At 42.5% G+C, this 19,156-nt stretch overlaps 2 protein-coding genes across 3 annotated transcripts in view; both read left to right on the top strand.

The window, feature by feature from the left end:
* Positions 1–3,668: 3,668 nt before the first annotated feature.
* Positions 3,669–19,156, top strand: part of KYAT3 (kynurenine aminotransferase 3) — a 63,222-nt gene continuing 47,734 nt past the window's right edge. The window contains exons 1-2 of one of the 2 annotated variants that reach the window (XM_031650584.1): positions 3,847–4,042; positions 7,218–7,317. In XM_031650584.1, the coding sequence (XP_031506444.1) occupies positions 7,219–7,317 (99 nt within the window). In that variant the 5' untranslated portion in view covers positions 3,847–4,042; position 7,218. Of the gene's footprint in view, positions 4,043–7,217; positions 7,318–19,156 lie in introns of both variants that reach the window. The other variant, XM_031650585.1, reaches the window with a different exon arrangement.
* On the top strand, positions 3,928–17,333 carry RBMXL1 (RBMX like 1). The gene is made up of 3 exons (XM_009212407.4): positions 3,928–4,042; positions 7,218–7,317; positions 12,722–17,333. Exon 3 carries the CDS (start codon positions 12,962–12,964, stop codon positions 14,135–14,137), a length of 1,176 nt encoding a protein of 391 aa, XP_009210671.1. The 5' UTR covers positions 3,928–4,042; positions 7,218–7,317; positions 12,722–12,961; the 3' UTR covers positions 14,138–17,333.

Genomic DNA, 19,156 nt, shown 5'->3' with positions numbered 1-19,156 from the left:
ACACTCTGGGTAAGGTTCTATTATTCACTTTTTACAATTGAGGAAATTGAAGCACAGAGAAATGAAATAACTTGCCCAAGGTAACACAGCTAGAAAATTGCAGAGGTGGAATTTGAACCAGGCAATTTGACTTATCCATTATGCTATACCACCTTCTCTCTGCTATATTTCAAAATATTTTTAGTTCTTTAGATGAGGCAAGGAAAAAGGCCTAATCTACATAATTTTTTATTCAGAAAATAAGGGTAGAGTAATTTTTTATTCAGAAAACAAGGGTATAAGGGTAATATAAGGGTAATATTAGGGTATAAGGGTAATTTTTTTATTCAGAAAACAAGATATAAGGGCAATATACCTATTAGCTAGTAATGTCTTTTTCTTTTTCTTTCTTTCTTTCTTTCTTTTTTTTTTTTTTTGAGACGGAGTCTCACTCTGTGGACCAACCAGGCTGAAGTACAGTGGCACAATCTCGGCTCACTGCAACCTCAGCCTCCCGGGTGCAAGCGATTCTCCTGCCTCAGCTTCCGGCGTAGCTGGGATTACAGGCGCGCGCCATCACGCCAGGCTAATTTTTTGCATTTTTAGTAGAGACAGGGTTTCACCACGTTGGTCAGGCTGGTCTCGAACTCCTGACCTGATGATCCACCCACCTGCCTTGGCCTCCCAAAGTGCTGGGATTACAGGCGTGAGCCACCGTGCCCGACCAATTAGCTAGTAATTTCAAGGACTCACTTATAGGTCCTTTTTCTACATTCAGGGCCTTTTCAACTCCTATTTCCCTTTCCAGAATCATTTTTGCAAGTCTGCTTCCTTATCATTCAATTCTGAATTCTAATGTCACGTCCTCAAAAAAGCCTTCCTGACCATCCTAGTTAAATTTGCAGCTATCTCCACTCATCATTTTTTCTTTCATAGCACTTGTCACCCTCTAAAATCATTTTTTATACTTACTTGCCTATTGCTTGTCTCTCCCTGCCAGAATGTAAGGTTTAAGACACATGTTTTCTCTACCTCATTCTTCCCAGTTGCCTCAGCATCTATGCATGCAATTCGTATTTGGTAAATATGAGAAAAATAAAAATAGCCCTTGGTGTCACCAACGGAACTGACACTTCAGTGTTGTTAGGAATTGGCTGTGGTGTTCCCCTGTTAAAACATAACAATCTCACAAAACACTAACATCATACTGAGAGGTGACAATGTGCTAGCAGCCCTCACTCTCAGCGCCTCCTTGGCCTCCGGCCTCCGCGTCCACTCTGGCAGGGCTTGAGGAGCCCTTCACCCCGCCACGGCACCGTGGGAGCCCCTTTCTGGGCTGGCTGAGGCCTGAGCCTCCTCCCTCTGCTTGCGGGGAGGTATGGAGGGAGGAGACGCGTGGATGGGAACCGGGGATGCGCTCGCGGTCAGGTGTGAGTTCCGGCGGGCGCCCGCGCAGGCGCGGGTTCTGGCTCAGCATCCCGCACACGGAGCAGCCGCCGGCACCACAGGCCCAGGGCAGTGAGGGGCTTAGCACCCGGGCCAGCAGCTGCAGAGGTTGCGCCCGGTCCCCAAGCAGTGCCGGCCCGCCAGCGCTGCACTCAAAATCTCACCGGATTTAGCTGCCTCCCGGCGGGGCAGGGCTTGGGACCTGCAGCCCGCCATGTCTGAGCTCCGCGTCTGCGGTGGGCTCCCGCCTCCCCAACGGGCGCCGCCCCCTGCTCCGTGGTGCCCGGTCCCATGGACAGCCCAAGGGCTGAGGAGTGCAGGCGCGGCTCCCGAGGGGCGGGCAGCTCTGCCTGCATCCCTGGTGCAGGATCCACTAGGTGAAGCCAGCTGGGCGGGGATGGGGAACTTTTATATCTAGCCAGAGGATTGTATGCACATCAATCAGCATTCTGTGTCTAGCTCAGGGTTTGTAAATACATCAATCAGTACTCTGTGTCTAGCTCAAGGTTTGTGAATACACTCTGTATCTAGCTAACCTACTGGGGACTTGGAGGACTACCACTCTATGATTGTGTCTGGCTCAAGGATTGTAAAGGCACCAACCAGCACTCTGTCTAGCTCAGGGTTTGTAAATACACCAATCAGTACTCTGTGTCTAGCTCAAGGTTTGTAAATACACCAATTGGTACTCCCTATCTAGCCAACTCTGTATCTAGCTAACTAGCACTCTGTGACTATGTGTCTAGCTCAAGGATTGTAAATGCACCAATCAGCACTCTGTCAAAACGGACCAATCAGCTCTCTTTAAAATGGACCAATCAGCAGGATGTGGGTGGGGCCAGATAAGCGAATAAAAGCAGGCTGCCGGGACAGCAGTGGCAACCCAGGTCTACTTCCATACTGTGGAAGCTTTGTTCTTTTGCTCTTTGCAATAAGCCTTGCTGCTGCTCACTCTGAGTCCATGCTGCCTTTGTGAGCTGTAACACTCACCAGCAAAGGTCTGCAGCTTCACTCCTGACAGGGAGACCACAATCCACCAGAAGGAAAAAGTTCCAGACACATCTGAACCTCTGAAGGAACAAACTCCAGACACACCATCTTTAAGAACTGTAACACTCACCCTGAGGGTCTGCGGCTTCATTCTTGAAGTCGGTGAGACCAAGAACCCACCAAGTTCGGACACAGTACTAGGTCATTCTGTGATCGTAATGAAGTGAGACAACAAACAAGATCACACTATTTTTGTCTAACCAGATTTTTTAAAAGGTCACTGTGGAAACTACAAAAATATCAAACTATCCTCCTCCCCCAGCTAATATGATTGTTGCTTCTTTACTGATTACAGCTTTAGCCTTGCACTTTTCCTCCCTCCTAAAGGTAAGATGTAGTATGATCCCCAATGGCAGCGGACCCCACAGCCAGTGCGCACTGAGACACTCCACAGCCAATCCCAAGCCACCTCAGGCTCGCCCCTGCCTATACACAATAATTGAGTATATTCCTTTAAGCAATGATTACTTTTGTTCCCTCCTTTAGAACTGAAAAACAATGCTAACGCCTCTCCCACTCCCTCTAGCCTCTCATCCTCTTAAAATAGAAGAGGAAAAAAATCCAAACACAAAACTCAATTTTTAACAAAAACTCTCCTTTCGCTGACACTGCCCTCCCCAAATAAGTCACCAGTGGGTTCCTTCCTTGTTTTCCTAGAGACTTATCTTTTTTGTATTTTAGTGTCATTTTTCTTCCTCCTTCAGTCTGACATGTCCCTTTCATTCTTAGTGTGCTGATCAAACTCATATTAAGGAAAATAAGTTCCTTTCCGCTTTTTAACCCCTCACCCCCATCTCAAATGACAAATGCATCTAGGAATCCCTTTTCACACTCACTCTGGCATTGCCCTCTCTCAGGAACCTTCCAAAGTTATTCTAACCCGACCCCTCCACTTGTACAAGCCCATTGGCCCCATAGCTTGCCCATCCTTGCAAACCAGTACTCCTCCTATAACCTGCCCCAACCCGATCAATCCCATATATCCGATTCGAGCCCTGGGCCCAAATTCCATACCCATATCCAAGTCCCCGCCCCACTAACTCCAGTCCCGCACCTATGCTTGCCTGAACCAGCACGTGATCCCGGCCGACTCCACAGCCAATGAGTTCCCCGAGTCCACACCCATAGCCAATCCCCGGCCACGTCCAGGCCCGCCTCCATCTTGTCCCCTTCCTCACTCAAGCCCAACCCGCGGCCCCCACCCCTTCCCTCCTCCATTTCCATCCGGTCCGCGATCGCTGCGGACCCCACAGTCAACGCGCGCCGTGAGTCACACTCCACAGCCAATCCCTGGCCACATCCGGGCTCGCCCCCGGCCCGCCCCATTGTTCCCACAAGCCCGGAACCCACCAAATCCCGCCCCTCCCCTCCCAAAAAAACACCCCTTATCCAGTCTTTTCCAGCCTAGAGATCACAGCCTAGCCCTCAGCCAAAGCGCGCACTGAGTGCAAACCCCAGAGTCAGTCCGTGTCCCGGCTCCGCCCCCCGCGTCCGAATCCCGCCCAGCCAGGCCCTCAAGCCCAGGCGGGTCTCGAGCCTGGAGAGACGAGGTTCCCGCACCAGATAGGTGAGTGGGGCGGGCGCGCGGCGCGGCTCGGCGCGGCGCTTCCGTGCGGACTGACGAGGGCCTTTCCGGCCTGCGGGGCGAGGGGACGGAGGCCGGGCTGCTCTTGCCTGAGTCACGCAGGAGCCGCCTGCTGGGGCGGCTGCAGGAAGTCGGCCCTGGATTAACAGTTTGAGGGGAAGGCGCCGAGGTGACTGGTCTCCAAGAGGGATCCCCTAGACCCGGTCACCGTCTTGGCGCTTTTACTCTTGATTTCGCTGTTTGGGCTTTTAGAAGGTAGTCTGAGAAGAGTGACTTTGGGACTCTTAATTTAAAAATCCAAAAGACGCTGACGCCTATAATCCCAGCACTTTAGGAGGCCGAGGCGGTCGGATCATGACGTCAGGAGATCAGTTAGCCATCCTGGCTAACACGGTGAAACACCGTCTCTGCTAAAAATACAAAAAATTAGCTGGGCGTCGTGGCGGGCGCCTATAGTCCCAGCTACTCGGGAGGCTGACGCAGGAGAATGGCGTGAGCCCGTGGGCGGAGCTTGCAGTGAGCCGAGATTGCGCCACTGCACTCCAGTCTGGGCGACAGAGCGAGACTCCGTCTCAAAAAAAAAAAAAAAAAAAAAAATCCAAAAGGAGGATACCAAGGCTGTTACGTTGCCTTATAAATGAAGCTTAGCAGAATCCAACATCTGTAGTTAAAAGAGAAAAGTAGTCAAGTCTGTTGCTTTTGGAGTCAAGTGGCGCAGAAATGGCCTTCCTTCGCTTCTCCCACGCGTGGCTCCTTAGCGGCCACCTGAGGATGACTGGGGCTGCAGGTCAGCCCTTAGCAAGTCTGACCTCGGGAGCTAAAACCGAATTCCTGGTATCACCCAGGCAGCCACACTGCTTTCCCTCTGGAGAAGTTTATAGTTACACGAATCCCATTTTCGTAGAACAGGTTTTCAGCAGTTTCAGGCTGGTGTCTCCTTAAATCATGTGCTGCCCAACTTTGGCCAATTCTTTCCGCTGTTGTTCTAAAGACGTAGCTTTGAAGCCTATCCTTCCACAGTACTCCCCCGTCCAGGACTTTGTTCACCGCCTAGATTCCCTGTGTTGTATCAGTGAACCTTATAAACATTCTAGAAGCAAACTAACAAGGTAGAGTATGAAAGGAAAATCAGTTTTCCAGTGGTCGGACTCTTGTAACAGTGTGGGCGGCGCATTATTAGCTGTAGCCCTTTTTGCCTCATGTTAATCTTGCTTGAACTTGCAGTTAACCCAGATGTTCTGGGCTTTGTCAAATTAAATCTCTTCCTACCGCTCCTCCCCATGTGTAAAGTATAAATTGATCATTTGGATTTAAGTCTGGAGCTTTAAGCTTCATAAGATTTATTTTGACTGCCTTGTCTGCCTTTTATCCTTATATTCGGCCCTCAAAAATTCACCAGCTTTCTCAGCTTCAGGCCACCCCCAAATCTGCCAAGCATGCCTTCTGAATCTTCATTTTAAACAGTCTAACCCATTGATAATAATTCAACAGTTTCATTTCTATAGATCGTGCGTTTTGGAATGTGGACTTTATGCATAATATGCTATAATTAGATCACATAGATCATCCTGATTCATAAGTTGCCAGGTTTTCTTCACAGAAGTTGTTTTTAGGGAGAAAAATACAATGAAAATATTGTTTAGAATTAAGAGCCATATACCTTTTTATTTTCTTCTATCTTTTCGGTGACATCTAAATTTAATGTATTTATCTCATTGGTGAATATATATATGCAGTGTTGATTGCATTAGAAAATGCTGCTCAAAATGTGTTTACTTAATAAAATACCTGGTACCTAGAGAGTATGGCTCACCCAGTCTGGGGTGAAATCTCCCAGAAGCTGCACTCCAAGCTCACTTGCTTTTATTATTAGCACATTACCTCCATCATGCGGTGTACTTCCTGGCAACTGACCCAGCTCTTCCTTTCTCTTCCATTGTCCAAAGTTTCAACTGTTCTCTTTTGGGACAGTTGTGCCATAATCAGCAAATTCCATTGTATCTTTATGTCTTTAGAGGGTTCCCTCTACCTGCTTGCTTTAACTCAAACCTTATTAATTTATTCATCTACTGTAAAAAATGGAGAAACTGAGGCCCAGCAGGAGTCCATAACTTGACTACAGATAGAAACTTCTTAAGATTGAATTTGACTTTAATCTCTTAATGTGGTGAATCACATTAATAGGTGTCTTATATAAACCCAACCCCCCTTGGTCATGATGTATTATTCTTCTTGTATACTACTGGGTTTGATTTGTTAGCATTTTATGTAGAAGTTCTATTTAGTTTCCATAGATTAGGTCTCTTTTCTCTAAGGTTTGATAACAGACGAAATGCCATCCACTGATATAGCAGCCTTATACTTAAGAGGCTTAAGAGAACAACATTCTCAGAGTAAAACCTTATGAGAAATATCTATTTGCCTGAATGTTTTTAGAAAACTGGGTTTTCTTTCCACTTCCAAGTAGCAGTATTATTATAATAGAGTTTCATTGCCTTAATCTTCCTCCATTTACCCATGATGGATATCAATTTCCTTACAGGTAGAGAAGCAATTCAGAATGCATGCCTATCATGCCACTGGAATCCACTAAAATGGCTTGCGGGAATTGTTGGAGGAAGTACCTTCAGAATAACCTAAGATTCACTCATATAGTCTTTCTATTTATCAAGGACCTACTATCATTCATCTTTTCAAATAACTTTTTAAATAATTGTTCCTAACAACTTTAATTTACTGTTACAAATTGTGCTTTTACTAGTGACTGTTATCCAGAGGATTCTGAAATTTGAGTCGTTCCTAGGTTGAAATACTCTGGATTTTATGGCTGCTAGAAATGGAACTTTCACTTACTGAAATTTAATGCTCTTGACTAAATTAAAGCCTTGGTTTCTGAATTAAGAATATTCTTACAGCTCTCTAGTTTGAAATGATGTGAATATAAATTTGTATAAGGAAGAATACATTTATTAGAATGCTTCCAGTGATGAGAGATTATATCATAGAAAGAAAACTTGAAAGAAAGTAAGCTCACTTATCAAAAATGTTTGCTTGGATTTTACGTAAGCTTATGATATACCAGCTGGCTGTAAGTGTCTGATAATGATGTACCCATCATATATTTATTCCTCTTCTCAACTTTTCTTTTATTTAATAGCATGTTTTTGGCCCAGAGGAGCCTCTGCTTTCCTAGTGGTAGAGCAAAATTCCTGAAGACAATTTCTTCTTCCAAAATCCTCGGATTCTCTGCTTCTGCTGTAGGTATTGCTACAGATAAATTATTGTACATATTCTGCACTGTCCAAAAAATACGTAATTCTTTATGTAATTCTTCAGATGCTTTTTTACAAATATTTTATTGAAATGAACATTTCTATTATATATGATGGAGGTGTCTCTTGTCGTTGACTAGAATTAACATTCACTGAACAACTGCTTGCCTGTCTGTGGATCAGGCAATGTGCTGGTCATTATATATTCATTACCTCATTTTGTCTTCACAAAACTGTTCAAGTTATGAATATAAGTCCAGTGGCATGGGAAAAAAGTAGGAGAGGATATCTCAGGAGGACTGCTCAGGGATGGAAAAAGGTTTAAAAACCATAACCACCAAATACAATGCGTACATCTGCTTTAGGAACTTTATTCAGTCAACCAAAATGCATTTTTTAAAGACAATCAGAGAGATAAGAATGTGGACTGGGTATTAGATGATAACAAGAAATTATTGTTGGTGAGGTGTGGTAATGAAATTGCAGTTATATAAGCGGCAGTACTTTTGAGATATATGCCAAGTATGTAGGAGTGTAATGACTTAAGGTCTAAGATTTGCTTTAAAGTTACTCAGCAATTAAAGAAAAAAAAAAGGAGGCAAAATCTTGAGAATTACTGAATCTGGGTAGTGTGCATATGAGTGTTTTATATTAGGTTAAAATATATGAAATTGCTACTTTTGTATGAAAATTCCATTTTTGGCATATGAAGTGCCATTTTTGTCATACACGGTTGAATATTGGCAATTTTGTGTTCAACCTAATTCTAATCTCTCAGCTGGTTTAAAATTTTCTCAGTGGTTCAAAATTTTCATAAAAAGCATCATCAGTGTCTTCTATATGTAAATCCGATGAATTCTACCTCATAACTGTTTTGAATTCTCTCCTCTTTAATGCCACCGTGACCACCTTTTTCAGGCCCTCTCCCAACATAGAAGTTGGTTGAAGCCAAGGAAGTGAGTGTGCTTCGCCAAGGTGGTCATATGAAACCGTGGCACTAAAAGGGCATTTGTGTGCAGAATCCTCATTTGTGGAACTTTTATTAGACTACGTATGCCAGGGCCCACCATTATGCATTCTGATTCTACATATCTGAAATGTATTTTGAAAAATCTTTCCAGGTGATTCTGATGTATGTCCCAGGCAAGAACCACTAACAATGCATTATTCAAACTTGTGGACTATTTGGGATAGCACTAAATCCTCTCCATGCCTAGCAGTGGAATGGTTGGGTTGTGTGGTAGCTTTATGTTTAATTAAGTAACTGCCCAAGTGTTTGTATCATTTTAACTACACTGAAAAACTGTCTATAGCTCATCAGAGGCTTTGCATTTAAAATAATCGCACAGGGATAAAGATATAAATATTCTTCCTGTTGCTGGACAAATGAAAAACACTGGCCAGTGTTACAAAAGCAACAGTGATAAGTTTAAATTAAGAAAGAGTTGTCAGAACCAGCCAGGTAAGTTACTGTGAACCTACTTAGAATATTCGTTTCATCCACATCATCCTTAATGTCATTGAAAACCTACCGGGAAGGTTGCCTCCAAGTGAGGGAATAGAATGGAGGATAGACTGTACTTTCCTGTATTACTTGCTTTTTTACAAAAACATTTTACGTATTCTCTAATTTTAAAGACTGTTTTGAATACTAAAGGAAAAATGTAGGTGAGGCACGGTGGCTCACACCTGCAGTCCCAGCACTTTGGGAGGCTGAGGCCAGTGGATCGCTTGAGACAAGGAGTTCAAGACCAGCCTGGGCAACATGGCAAAACCCCATCTCTATTAAACTACAAAACATTAGCTGGGCACACTCCTGTAGTCCCAGCTACTTGTGAGGCTGAGGTGGGGGAATCACCTGAGCCAAGGAAGTTGAGGCTGCAGTGAGCTATGTTTGCACCACTGCTCTCCAGTCTAGGTGATAGGAGTGATACGCTGTCTCAAAAAAAAAAAAACAAAAAGAAAGAAAAGAAAAACATGTACTGCTATACAACAAGAAGAGAAAAAAAAAAGAGAGAGAAACTCAGAATGAAAATCTTTTTTGGTCCTGTCTTTTAGCACCTAGATCTTAAAGAGTTAGAAATTGGAAGGTAATTCTATATTATCTTCTAGTGCCAGAGTGCCAGTGAATGTTGATGGATAGATGACTGATAGAAAGAGAAGGAAGGAAAGAAGCAAAGAAGATTTCACAAATGAGTTTTGACAAATGTGTGACATGCGTCCATGCTGAATAGTTTCCCTAGGAAGTCTTATATAAAGAAGAATTTGTGAGGATAAGCAGTTGATAGATTATTAATGAAAGAAGAATAGAAAACCAGATGGAATACAAATTGCAATCTGGGCCAGGTGTGGTTGCTCACGCCTGTAATCCCACCACTTTGGGAGGCCGAGGCTGGCAGATCACTTGCGGTCAGGAGTTTGAGACCAGCCCAGCCAACATGGTGAAACCCCATCTCTACTAAAAATACAAAATTTAGCCGGGTGTGGTAGTGGGCACCTGTAATCCCAGCTAGTAGGGAGGCTGAGGCAGGAGTATCACTTGAACCCAGGAAGCAGAGGTTGCAGTGAGCTGACAGCGGGCCACTGCACTCCAGCCTGAGTGACAGAGTGAGACTCCGTCTCAAACAAAACAAAAAAAATTGTAATCTGAAGGACTAAACCTGAAATGAAGGTTAGTCTAACAAAGGGTGACATGTGATAGAGGGGGTGTCAAGAGAGTATGTGGGAACTCCCTGTACTTTCTGTTCAATTTTGCCACGAACCTAAAATTGCACTAAAAAATAGCCTGTTTTTTTTTTTTTTCTTCTTTTTTTGAGACGGAGTCTTGCACTGTCACCTAGGCTGGAGTGCAGTGGCACAATCTCAGCTCACTGCAACCTCTGCCTCCCGGGTTCACGCCATTCTCCTGCGTCAGCCTCCCGAGTAGCTGGGACTACAGGCACCTGCCACCACACCTGGCTAATTTTTTGTATTTTTAGTAGAGATAGGGTTTCACCGTGTTAGCCATGATGGTCTTGATCTCCTGACTTCATGATCCGCCCGCCTCGGCCTCCCAAAGTACTGGGATTACAGGCGTGAGCCACCGTGCCTGGACCTAAAATGGTCTATTAATTTTTTTTTTTAAGAGATTCTAAAATTTAAATGTCCACCAGAGAACCACAAAAGCAACACTGGACAAAACCTTTTCCTTAGGTCTGTCCTTCCTTAGAAGTCAACCCTCTCTCTCTCTCTCTCTCTCTCTCTTTTTTTTTTTTTCATACAGAGTCTTCCTCTTGCTGCCCAGGCTTGAGTATAATGGCACAATCTCAGCTCACTGCAGCCTCTGCCTCTCAGGTTCAAGCGATTCTCCTGCCTCAGCCTCCTGAGTAGCTGGGACTATAGGTGCCCACCACCACTCCCAGCCAATTTTTGTATTTTTTGTAGAGACGGGGTTTTGCCATGTTGGCCAGGCTGGTCTCAAACTCCTGGGCTCAAGCGATCCACCCTCCTCAACCTCCCAAAGTGCTGAGATTACAGGCATGAGTCACTGCGTCCACCCCAACCCTCTCTTTTGACGTAAAAGTATTACCTTTTGTACATTTAGTCCATACCCAACGTTTCTTTGCCTCCTTTAGTGCAAAGTTACTCATCCTACTTGTATCTAAGAGAATCTTTTCTACTTTCTGAGTGGGCACTAGTTTTGGAGTGTATATATTGTATGCCATGAACTATATTTTTCCGCTTATGGCTTTGCCTCATTTAATTACCATAGCACTTACATGGGGCAGGTATTCATTTTCCTGCTTAGCAAATAAGGAAACTGAATTTCAGAGACATCAGGTAAACTGCCTACTTCACACACTAGGAGTTTTGATGTTTACTTTTGAACTAAGATCTATCTGGCTTGAAAGCTCTTTGCATTAAACAACCTTGAACAACATACTTAGAACATAGGTGTATTTTTAGCATCAGAACATGGCGTGTGTGAGGGACTGAGCACAGACTTGCCCAGATTCAGACTTACCAATCTTCCTGTTTCGTGTGCCCAGCAGAAACAACCTGTTTCTCAGCCTCAAACCCAAACTTCCAGTTGCCCTGATTGGTTCAGCCTGACTCTGTCCAACTCTGATTTAATTATAGCTATCATTGGGGGGACTGAGATTACACAGTGTAGGCAAGCCAAAGGGCCCCAGGCCTATTGATATGGGTGAGGACAATACTCACACACTCCCTTCACTTACTCACTCTTCCAAGGTCTTGACTTAAACCCAGTTTTTTTTGAGAGAATAAATCGGACTTTTTGTTCTCTGCTTGGCCTGACTCCATTTCTGGCATTCCAGCCATGTGTTTACCTATGTTATCAGCTCTCGGGTTTAGAGAAAGCCTTGTTTCCAATAAGCTTGTTTCTCTGAAGTAATTGTTAAAAGATAATTTTTGGAAAAAGGTTAAATCATGACTCATACAAATATAAAAATGAGCATGTGCCAAAGATTTTTATTTTACTCATGTGATATGAGGTAACCAGACAGAAGTTATAACCAGTACAGAGGGAAAGTCAAAAAGCACAAATTTATATGTAGTAAAGGAATTGGATTGCAAATGAAGGCAAAACTGTTTTTTCTACAGGGTGGAGGGAAGGTAATCAAACTGCTAGAACCAGAGTTTGCATGCCTATCACTTAGCTTCAATTTACAAAAGCGCAAAATAACTCAAAGGCAAATTCTAGCCCCGCAAATATCAGCTCTAAAGCTGTGCTGTGGCCAGTGCATAGTTTTCTATTGAAGTACAATTTTTCCCCAAATATATTATCTCTCAGAGGGAGTCCAAATTGTTTCCCTTTCACTCAGCAGATCTGTTCAGTCAACAGATGTTAAAATAGTTACAGCATATCAGGCACAAATAATTCTTTATAAAATAAAGTAACAAAATATATGTTGTTTCAAAGTTCCAATTAAGACCAGCCATGGTAGCTCACCCTTATAATTCCAACACTTTGGGAGGCCGAAGCAGGCGGATCACTTGGGCTAGGAGTTCGACACCAGCATGGCCAACATGGTGAAACCCTCTCTACTAAAAATACAAAAATTAGCCAGGTGTGGTGGCGCATGCCTGTAATCCAAGCTACTCAGGTGGCTGAGGCACAAGAATCACTTGAGCCTGGGAGGCAGAGGTTGCAGTGAGCCAAGATTGCACCACTGCACTCCAGCCTGGGCGACTGTGTGGGACTCTATCTACAAAAACAAAAACAAAAACAACAACAACAAAAAAGCTACAACAAAAGGGTTCCTGTTAATTATACACACTTTTGAGCTTAATATAATTGCATTTTTTCTTTATGTATCTTTAAGCATCTTTCCCTGCTTTACATTTCCACTTCTGAGTTTTACTTTCATTTCTTCCACCATTACAGGAATATTCTGTTTTCCTCTGCCATCTAGTGGTAAAAGAAAGTAATTTTCCTGGTTTTTTGAATGGATAGTCATCCCTTAAAAAGCATCCAGATTGTGCAGTAGTGCTAGCGACTTCGCAGTTCAGTCCTCGTACCCGACAGCCGCCACTGGTGCTGAGTTGCTAGGAAGCCCCTGTCAGCGAGCTCCTTGGAGCTTGAACCCATTGTCACCCCTCCGACTCACCGGCAAAAAAAAAAAAAATGGTTGAAGCAGATCGCCCGGGAAAGCTCTTCATTGGTGGGCTTAATACGGAAACAAATGAGAAAGCTCTTGAAACAGTATTTGGCAAATATGGACGAATAGTGGAAGTACTCTTGATAAAAGACCGTGAAACTAACAAATCAAGAGGATTTGCTTTTGTCACCTTTGAAAGCCCAGCAGATGCTAAGGATGCAGCCAGAGACATGAATGGAAAGTCATTAGATGGAAAAGCCATCAAGGTGGAACAAGCCACCAAACCATCATTTGAAAGAGGTAGACATGGACCGCCCCCACCTCCAAGAAGTAGAGGTCCTCCACGAGGTTTTAGAGCTGGAAGAGGAGGAAGTGGAGGAACCAGGGGACCTCCTTCACGAGGAGGACACATGGATGACGGTGGATATTCCATGCATTTTAACATGAGTTCTTCCAGGGGACCACTCCCAGTGAAAAGAGGACCACCACCAAGAAGTGGGGGTCCTTCTCCTAAGAGATCTGCACCTTCAGGACTAGTTCGCAGCAGCAGTGGCATGGGAGGAAGAGCTCCTCTATCACGTGGAAGAGATAGTTACGGAGGTCCACCTCGAAGGGAACCGCTCCCCTCTCGTAGAGATGTTTATTTGTACCCAAGAGATGATGGGTATTCTACTAAAGACAGCTATTCAAGCAGAGATTACCCAAGTTCTCGTGATACAAGAGATTATGCACCACCACCACGAGATTATACTTACCGTGATTATGGTCATTCCAGTTCACGTGATGACTATCCATCAAGAGGCTATGGCGATAGAGATGGATATGGTCGTGATCGTGACTATTCAGATCATCCAAGTGGAGGTTCCTACAGAGATTCATATGAGAGTTATGGTAACTCACGTAGTGCCCCACCTACACGAGGGCCCCCGCCATCTTATGGTGGAAGCAGTCGCTATGATGATTATAGCAGCTCACGTGATGGATATGGTGGAAGTCGGGACAATTACTCAAGCAGCCGAAGTGATCTCTACTCAGGTGGTTGTGATCGGGTTGGCAGACAAGAAAGAGGGCTTCCCCCTTCTGTAGAAAGGGGGTACCCTTCTCCACGTGATTCCTACAGCAGTTCAAGCCGGGGAGCACCAAGAGGTGGTGGCCCTGGAGGAAGCCGATCTGATAGAGGGGGAGGCAGAAGCAGATACTAGAAACAAACAAAACTTTGGACCAAAATCCCAGTTCAAAGAAACAGACAAAAAAAAAAAAAGTGGAAACTATTCTATCATTACTACCCAAGGACTAATAAAAGGGAAAATTGTGTTACCTTTTTTAAATTCCCTGTTAAGTTCCCCTCCCTAAGTTTTATGTTCTTGTGAGGAAAAAGGTAAAACATGTTTAATTTTATTTGACTTTATGACACTGCTTTTCAACAAGCAAATGTTAAATGTGTTAAGCCTTGTTGTACTAGTAACTTTGTAACTTCTAACTTTCCAAGTAAAAGTGTCCCTAAAGACCACTTCCTATCTGGTTTTTCCCAGTAAATGAGGCAAGCAATTTTAAGATCTTCCATAAAACATCTAGCCATCTGAAATGGAGAGATGAATTGTTCTGCCTATACAAGCAAGCTAGCTATTAAGAGGGTGGTTGGGGTATGCTACCCATAAGATTTCATGGTGTTTTCCAACGGAAATCTCAATGTTCTTAGTATGCAAAACCTGAAATCAGATGCCTATGTAAGGAAATTGCTATTCACCCAGTAAACCCAAAAAAAGCAAATGGATAATGCTGGCCATTTTGCCTTTCTGACATTTCCTTGGGAATCTGCAAGAACCTCCCCTTTCCCCTCCCACAATAAGACCATTTAAGTGTGTCTTTAAACAACTGCAGAATACTAAATAAAAAGTTTGGCCAGAACCAACCATGAAGCTGCAAAGGTGCTTGGTCTAACTGTTTCAAATTATTGCAACTCTAGTGTCTCACTTTTAAAGGAACAGTTTGATTGCAAAGGAGAAAATAGTTAAGTAATGAAGTTATCTCCAACTTCCGAAAGGCTTATGACTTCTAAAAAGTGAATCTATCAGCATTCCACATCAGATTTAAAGCATCAAATGCCTGTGAAACAGCAAAGATGGTTGAGGATTATGCTCATTATGGTTGTGGAGTGCTGCTGATTGATTCACAGTAGATAAAGCTGGCAGTAAGAGAAATCAAATGCTAAGAGTTGTTGAAGCAGAAGGCGGCTGATTGTCAGTAAGTCAGTACAGTTGCATAAGCAGTGCTGTCAGAATTGGTTTGGTGCAGGCAATAGATTTTGCCTTCAGGGGTTCCTGTGGATCTCAGGAAGGCATCAGTGTTGATTAACACTCATAACTAAGGAGTGAGTGGTAGTTACTTAAAACGAGTAATTGACCAAATGGAAAAGGGGAAGTAATTAAGGAAATTGGTAAATGGAGGAAGTTCTTGTGGTCCTTTACATAGATTTTACAGCTTTGGGTTTCATTTTGGTTAGCTAAAGTCATGGGGACAACTCTTCAATTTAGAGCTTAAAAATGGTAGCTCTATCTAGTGAAGTGTCTGTCAGTAAGTGAAACATTTTTTGGTGGTGGCTTATCCAGAAACAGTTTAGTTGTAGAATACAACTTATGAGTGACATCTGGAAAGTAACAACCATGCTAAGATGGCAAACACACTGGAAACAATTGGGCCACTTGGCTTTCTTTTGCTGTATTGTTTTATAAGCCTACTTTACCTCCCAGTCTTGGAAACAAGTTTTAGTTTATTGCTTTGGACACTAGAGCCAATAGTATAATGTTCTCAAAGGAAACAGACTTGAGTTGTTGGATTGGAGGAACTAATTGAACTTCTAATTTTTTTTTTTTTGTCGTAACTATGGCACTGTCATGTTTTAACATTTGCAGCTAAGGATAGTAAGTACAACATTTTTAACTTTCATTTGACAGACTACTACTAATCACAGACCACTAGGGTAATGACCAAATTTATGTGGTTGTTGCACTTCCCAACCCTTCCATATTCTTATAATTACTTGGGTTACAGCTTCTGTGAGGACCTTTTGGCCCTTGAGATATCCTAAATATTTAAGATATTTAGATATCCTAAATATAGTATAGGATATAGAGATTATACCAAATATGAATGAATATTGTTCAAAGCAAGAAGTATGTTAAAATGACGAGACACCAGTTTTGATAAATAGTTTACTGACCTAGCAGATGTGTGGAAAAAGAATCAGATCTTGATTCTTCTGGGTCTATACTGGTTGTAAAACAATGATATAGAAAATGTTTTCCTTGTTTAACTGGTAGTTGAACATAGAACTTGGGTATTATAGATCACTTCTCACTTTTTGGAATGTTTTCTATTGAAACTTTAACATGGCAAAAAAAAAAAAAAATCCAAAATCTATGAGATAATTTTGTTAAAGTTGGCTTGCCTGGGGAGATGCTTGGTCCAGAGGGAGAAAAGAGGGCATGATTTCAGAATACTCTGGCAGCTTTTTAAATTCAGCTTTATCAAGTTACAGTAAACTGTATCAGTTTAGAATTACAACTCAATGGTTATTTTGACAGATGTATATGCCATGAAGCCACTGTCATCATTAACATGCACAACACTTCCGTCGCCCCCAAAAGATTCCTCAAGTTCCTTTGCAGTCCATCCCTCACGCTGCTGATTTGTCTTTGTCACCATGTATTAGTTTGCTTCGTGGTGTTGTTTAGTACTTTATATAAATGGGATTGTGTAGCATGTACTTTTTTGTTTATGGTTTCTTTCACACACATAATGACTTTGAAATTCACCAGGTTGCAGTGTATTAGTAGCTTATTCCTTTTATTGCTGAGTAGTATCCCATTATGTGAATATGCCATTGTTTGTTTTTCTACTTGCCTGTTGATGGACCTTGGGATTGTTTCCAGTTTGGGGCTACTGTGAATAAAACTGTTAGGAACATTTGTGTACATGCCACTGTGTAGACGTAGGTTTTCCTTTCTCTTGGGTAAATACTTAACAGTAAAATGGTTGGGTTGCATGGCAGATTTATGTTTAATATTTAAGTAACTGCCAAACTGTTTGTTTTCCAAAGGGACTATACCCTTTTATATTCCCACCAGGGTTGTGTAGAGTTCAGCTGCCCAGCATTCCTGCCAACACTCAGTTTTCAGCCATTCTGATGGGAATCTAGTGGTGTCTCATTGTGGTTTTATTTTCATTTCCCCAGGTGACTAATGCTTGTAAGCATCTTTTAAGTACTTTTTGGCCAGTTGTATATCTTCTGTGAAGTTGTTGTCAAATCTTTTGCCCACTTTTAATTGGATTGTTTGTCTTATTGAGTTGTAAAATTTGTTTATATATACTGTATTAAAGTCCTTTGTAAGATACATATTTGTAAATACTTTTCTTTCATTCTATGGCTCAGAATCTGGCAACTTTTTAAGAGATATTTGAGCCCACTGAATGATATATAGATTTTATAGTTTTTTCAAGTCAAGCCATAATAATAACTAACATTTTTTGAGTGTTCATCTTGCAGTCCCTCTATGGTCATGAAGGTGGGAGATGTGACTCTATTTAGTCTCAAGTAAAGAAGTGCAAACTGAGATAGTGGGTACAAATGGAGATGAAGCAAAGCCCTGTGATGTTCAAGTTCCTGGTTTCTGTTACCCTTCAGTCTGGCTGGACCTCTGCCTTTCCCATGGTAACATGAGCGTTCTAATGAATTCTCCCTTTTCACCTAAATTGTTTCAGATTGAGTTTCTGTCACGCAACTAAGAGATCTGATTACTATAGCTTTGGAACGTCTAAGGCATTTTATGCACTTGTCTCTTCCCCACTGTTCAACCTGAAGCATGTACTCTGCCCTTTAGCAAAAATCACAGCTCCGCCAGGTGTGGTGGCTCATGCCTGCAATCCCAGCACTTTAAGAGGCCAAGGCAAGAGGATTGTGTGAAGCCAGGAGTTTGAGTCCAGCTTGGGCAAAGCAAGACCCTCTCTACAAATGAATGTTTAAAAAAAAAAAAAAAAAAAAACAAGGCTAGGCATGGAGGCTCACACCAGTAATCCCAGCACTTTGAGAGGCCAAGTCAGAAGGATCACTTGAACCCAGGAGTTTGAGACCAGCCCGGGCAACATAGCAATATTCTATCTCTACCGAAAAAAAAAAAAATTAAGAACAAAATTAGCCAGATCGTGGTGTCACATACCTGTAGTCCCAGCTATTGAGGAGGCTGAGGTGGGAGGATGACTTGAACTTGGGCAGTTGAGGGTGCAGTGAGCCATGATTGCACCACTGCACTCTAGCCTGAACAACGGAGCAAGACTGTCTCAAAAAAATAAAAATTAAAATTAACCAGGCATATTGGCACACATATATCATCCTAGCTACTTGGGAGGCTGAGGTGGAGATCACCTTAGCCAGGAGGTTGAGGCTGCAGTAAGCTATGATGGTTGCACTGCACTCCAGCCTGGGTGACAGAGCGAGACCCTGTCTCAAAAAAAGAGACACCACAACTCCACCCGCAGAAGTAATAAAATCTCATGGAAGCATGAGCAGCCAACACAATTATATAGCAGGAAAGAAAAAGCAAAAAAGCTAGGAAGGAATACAACAAAGTTTCTTTTTAAGATCTGTATTTAAACAAAGACACTTAGGAAGTGGTACAAGTGCTAAGGAATGAATTAATACTAAATGTCATCAGTGTGATGGTTGGAACATCAAAATATATATAAGATATATATTATACATACATGTGTATATTATATACATATGTACATATGTGTATGTATTATATATATACATATCTATATATAATACAGTTATGCTTCACTTAAAAACTGGGATACATTCTGTGATCATAGAGTGCACTTACACAAACCTAGATGGTATATAGCCTGCTACACACCTAGGCTATATGGCATAAACGATTGCTCTTTGGCTACAAATCTATACAGCATGTTACTGTACTTAATATTATAGGCAACTGTAACATCATGGTATTTGCATATCTAAACATAGAAAAGGTACAGAAAAATGCAGTGAGATAAGAAAATGGTACATCTGTGTAGAGCACTGTCCATGAATAGAGCTTGCAGGAATGGAAGTTGCTCTGGGTGAGTCAGTGAGTGAGTAGAGAGTGAATGTGAAGGCCTAGGACGTTACTGTACACTACTGTAGACGTTATGAACACTGTGTACTTATGCTATACGAA

The sequence above is a fragment of the Papio anubis genome, chromosome 1, assembly GCF_008728515.1.
Source record: "Papio anubis isolate 15944 chromosome 1, Panubis1.0, whole genome shotgun sequence".
NCBI classification, from domain to species: domain Eukaryota; kingdom Metazoa; phylum Chordata; class Mammalia; order Primates; family Cercopithecidae; genus Papio; species Papio anubis.
The sequence above is the reverse complement of the archived record's forward strand: the minus strand, read 5'-3'. Positions and strand labels throughout refer to the sequence as shown.

What these genes read in the sequence shown, in the direction of transcription:
- RBMXL1 (XM_009212407.4), top strand. Translation starts at nt 12,962, where the DNA reads ATGGTTGAAGCAGATCGCCCGGGAAAGCTCTTCATTGGTGGGCTTAAT.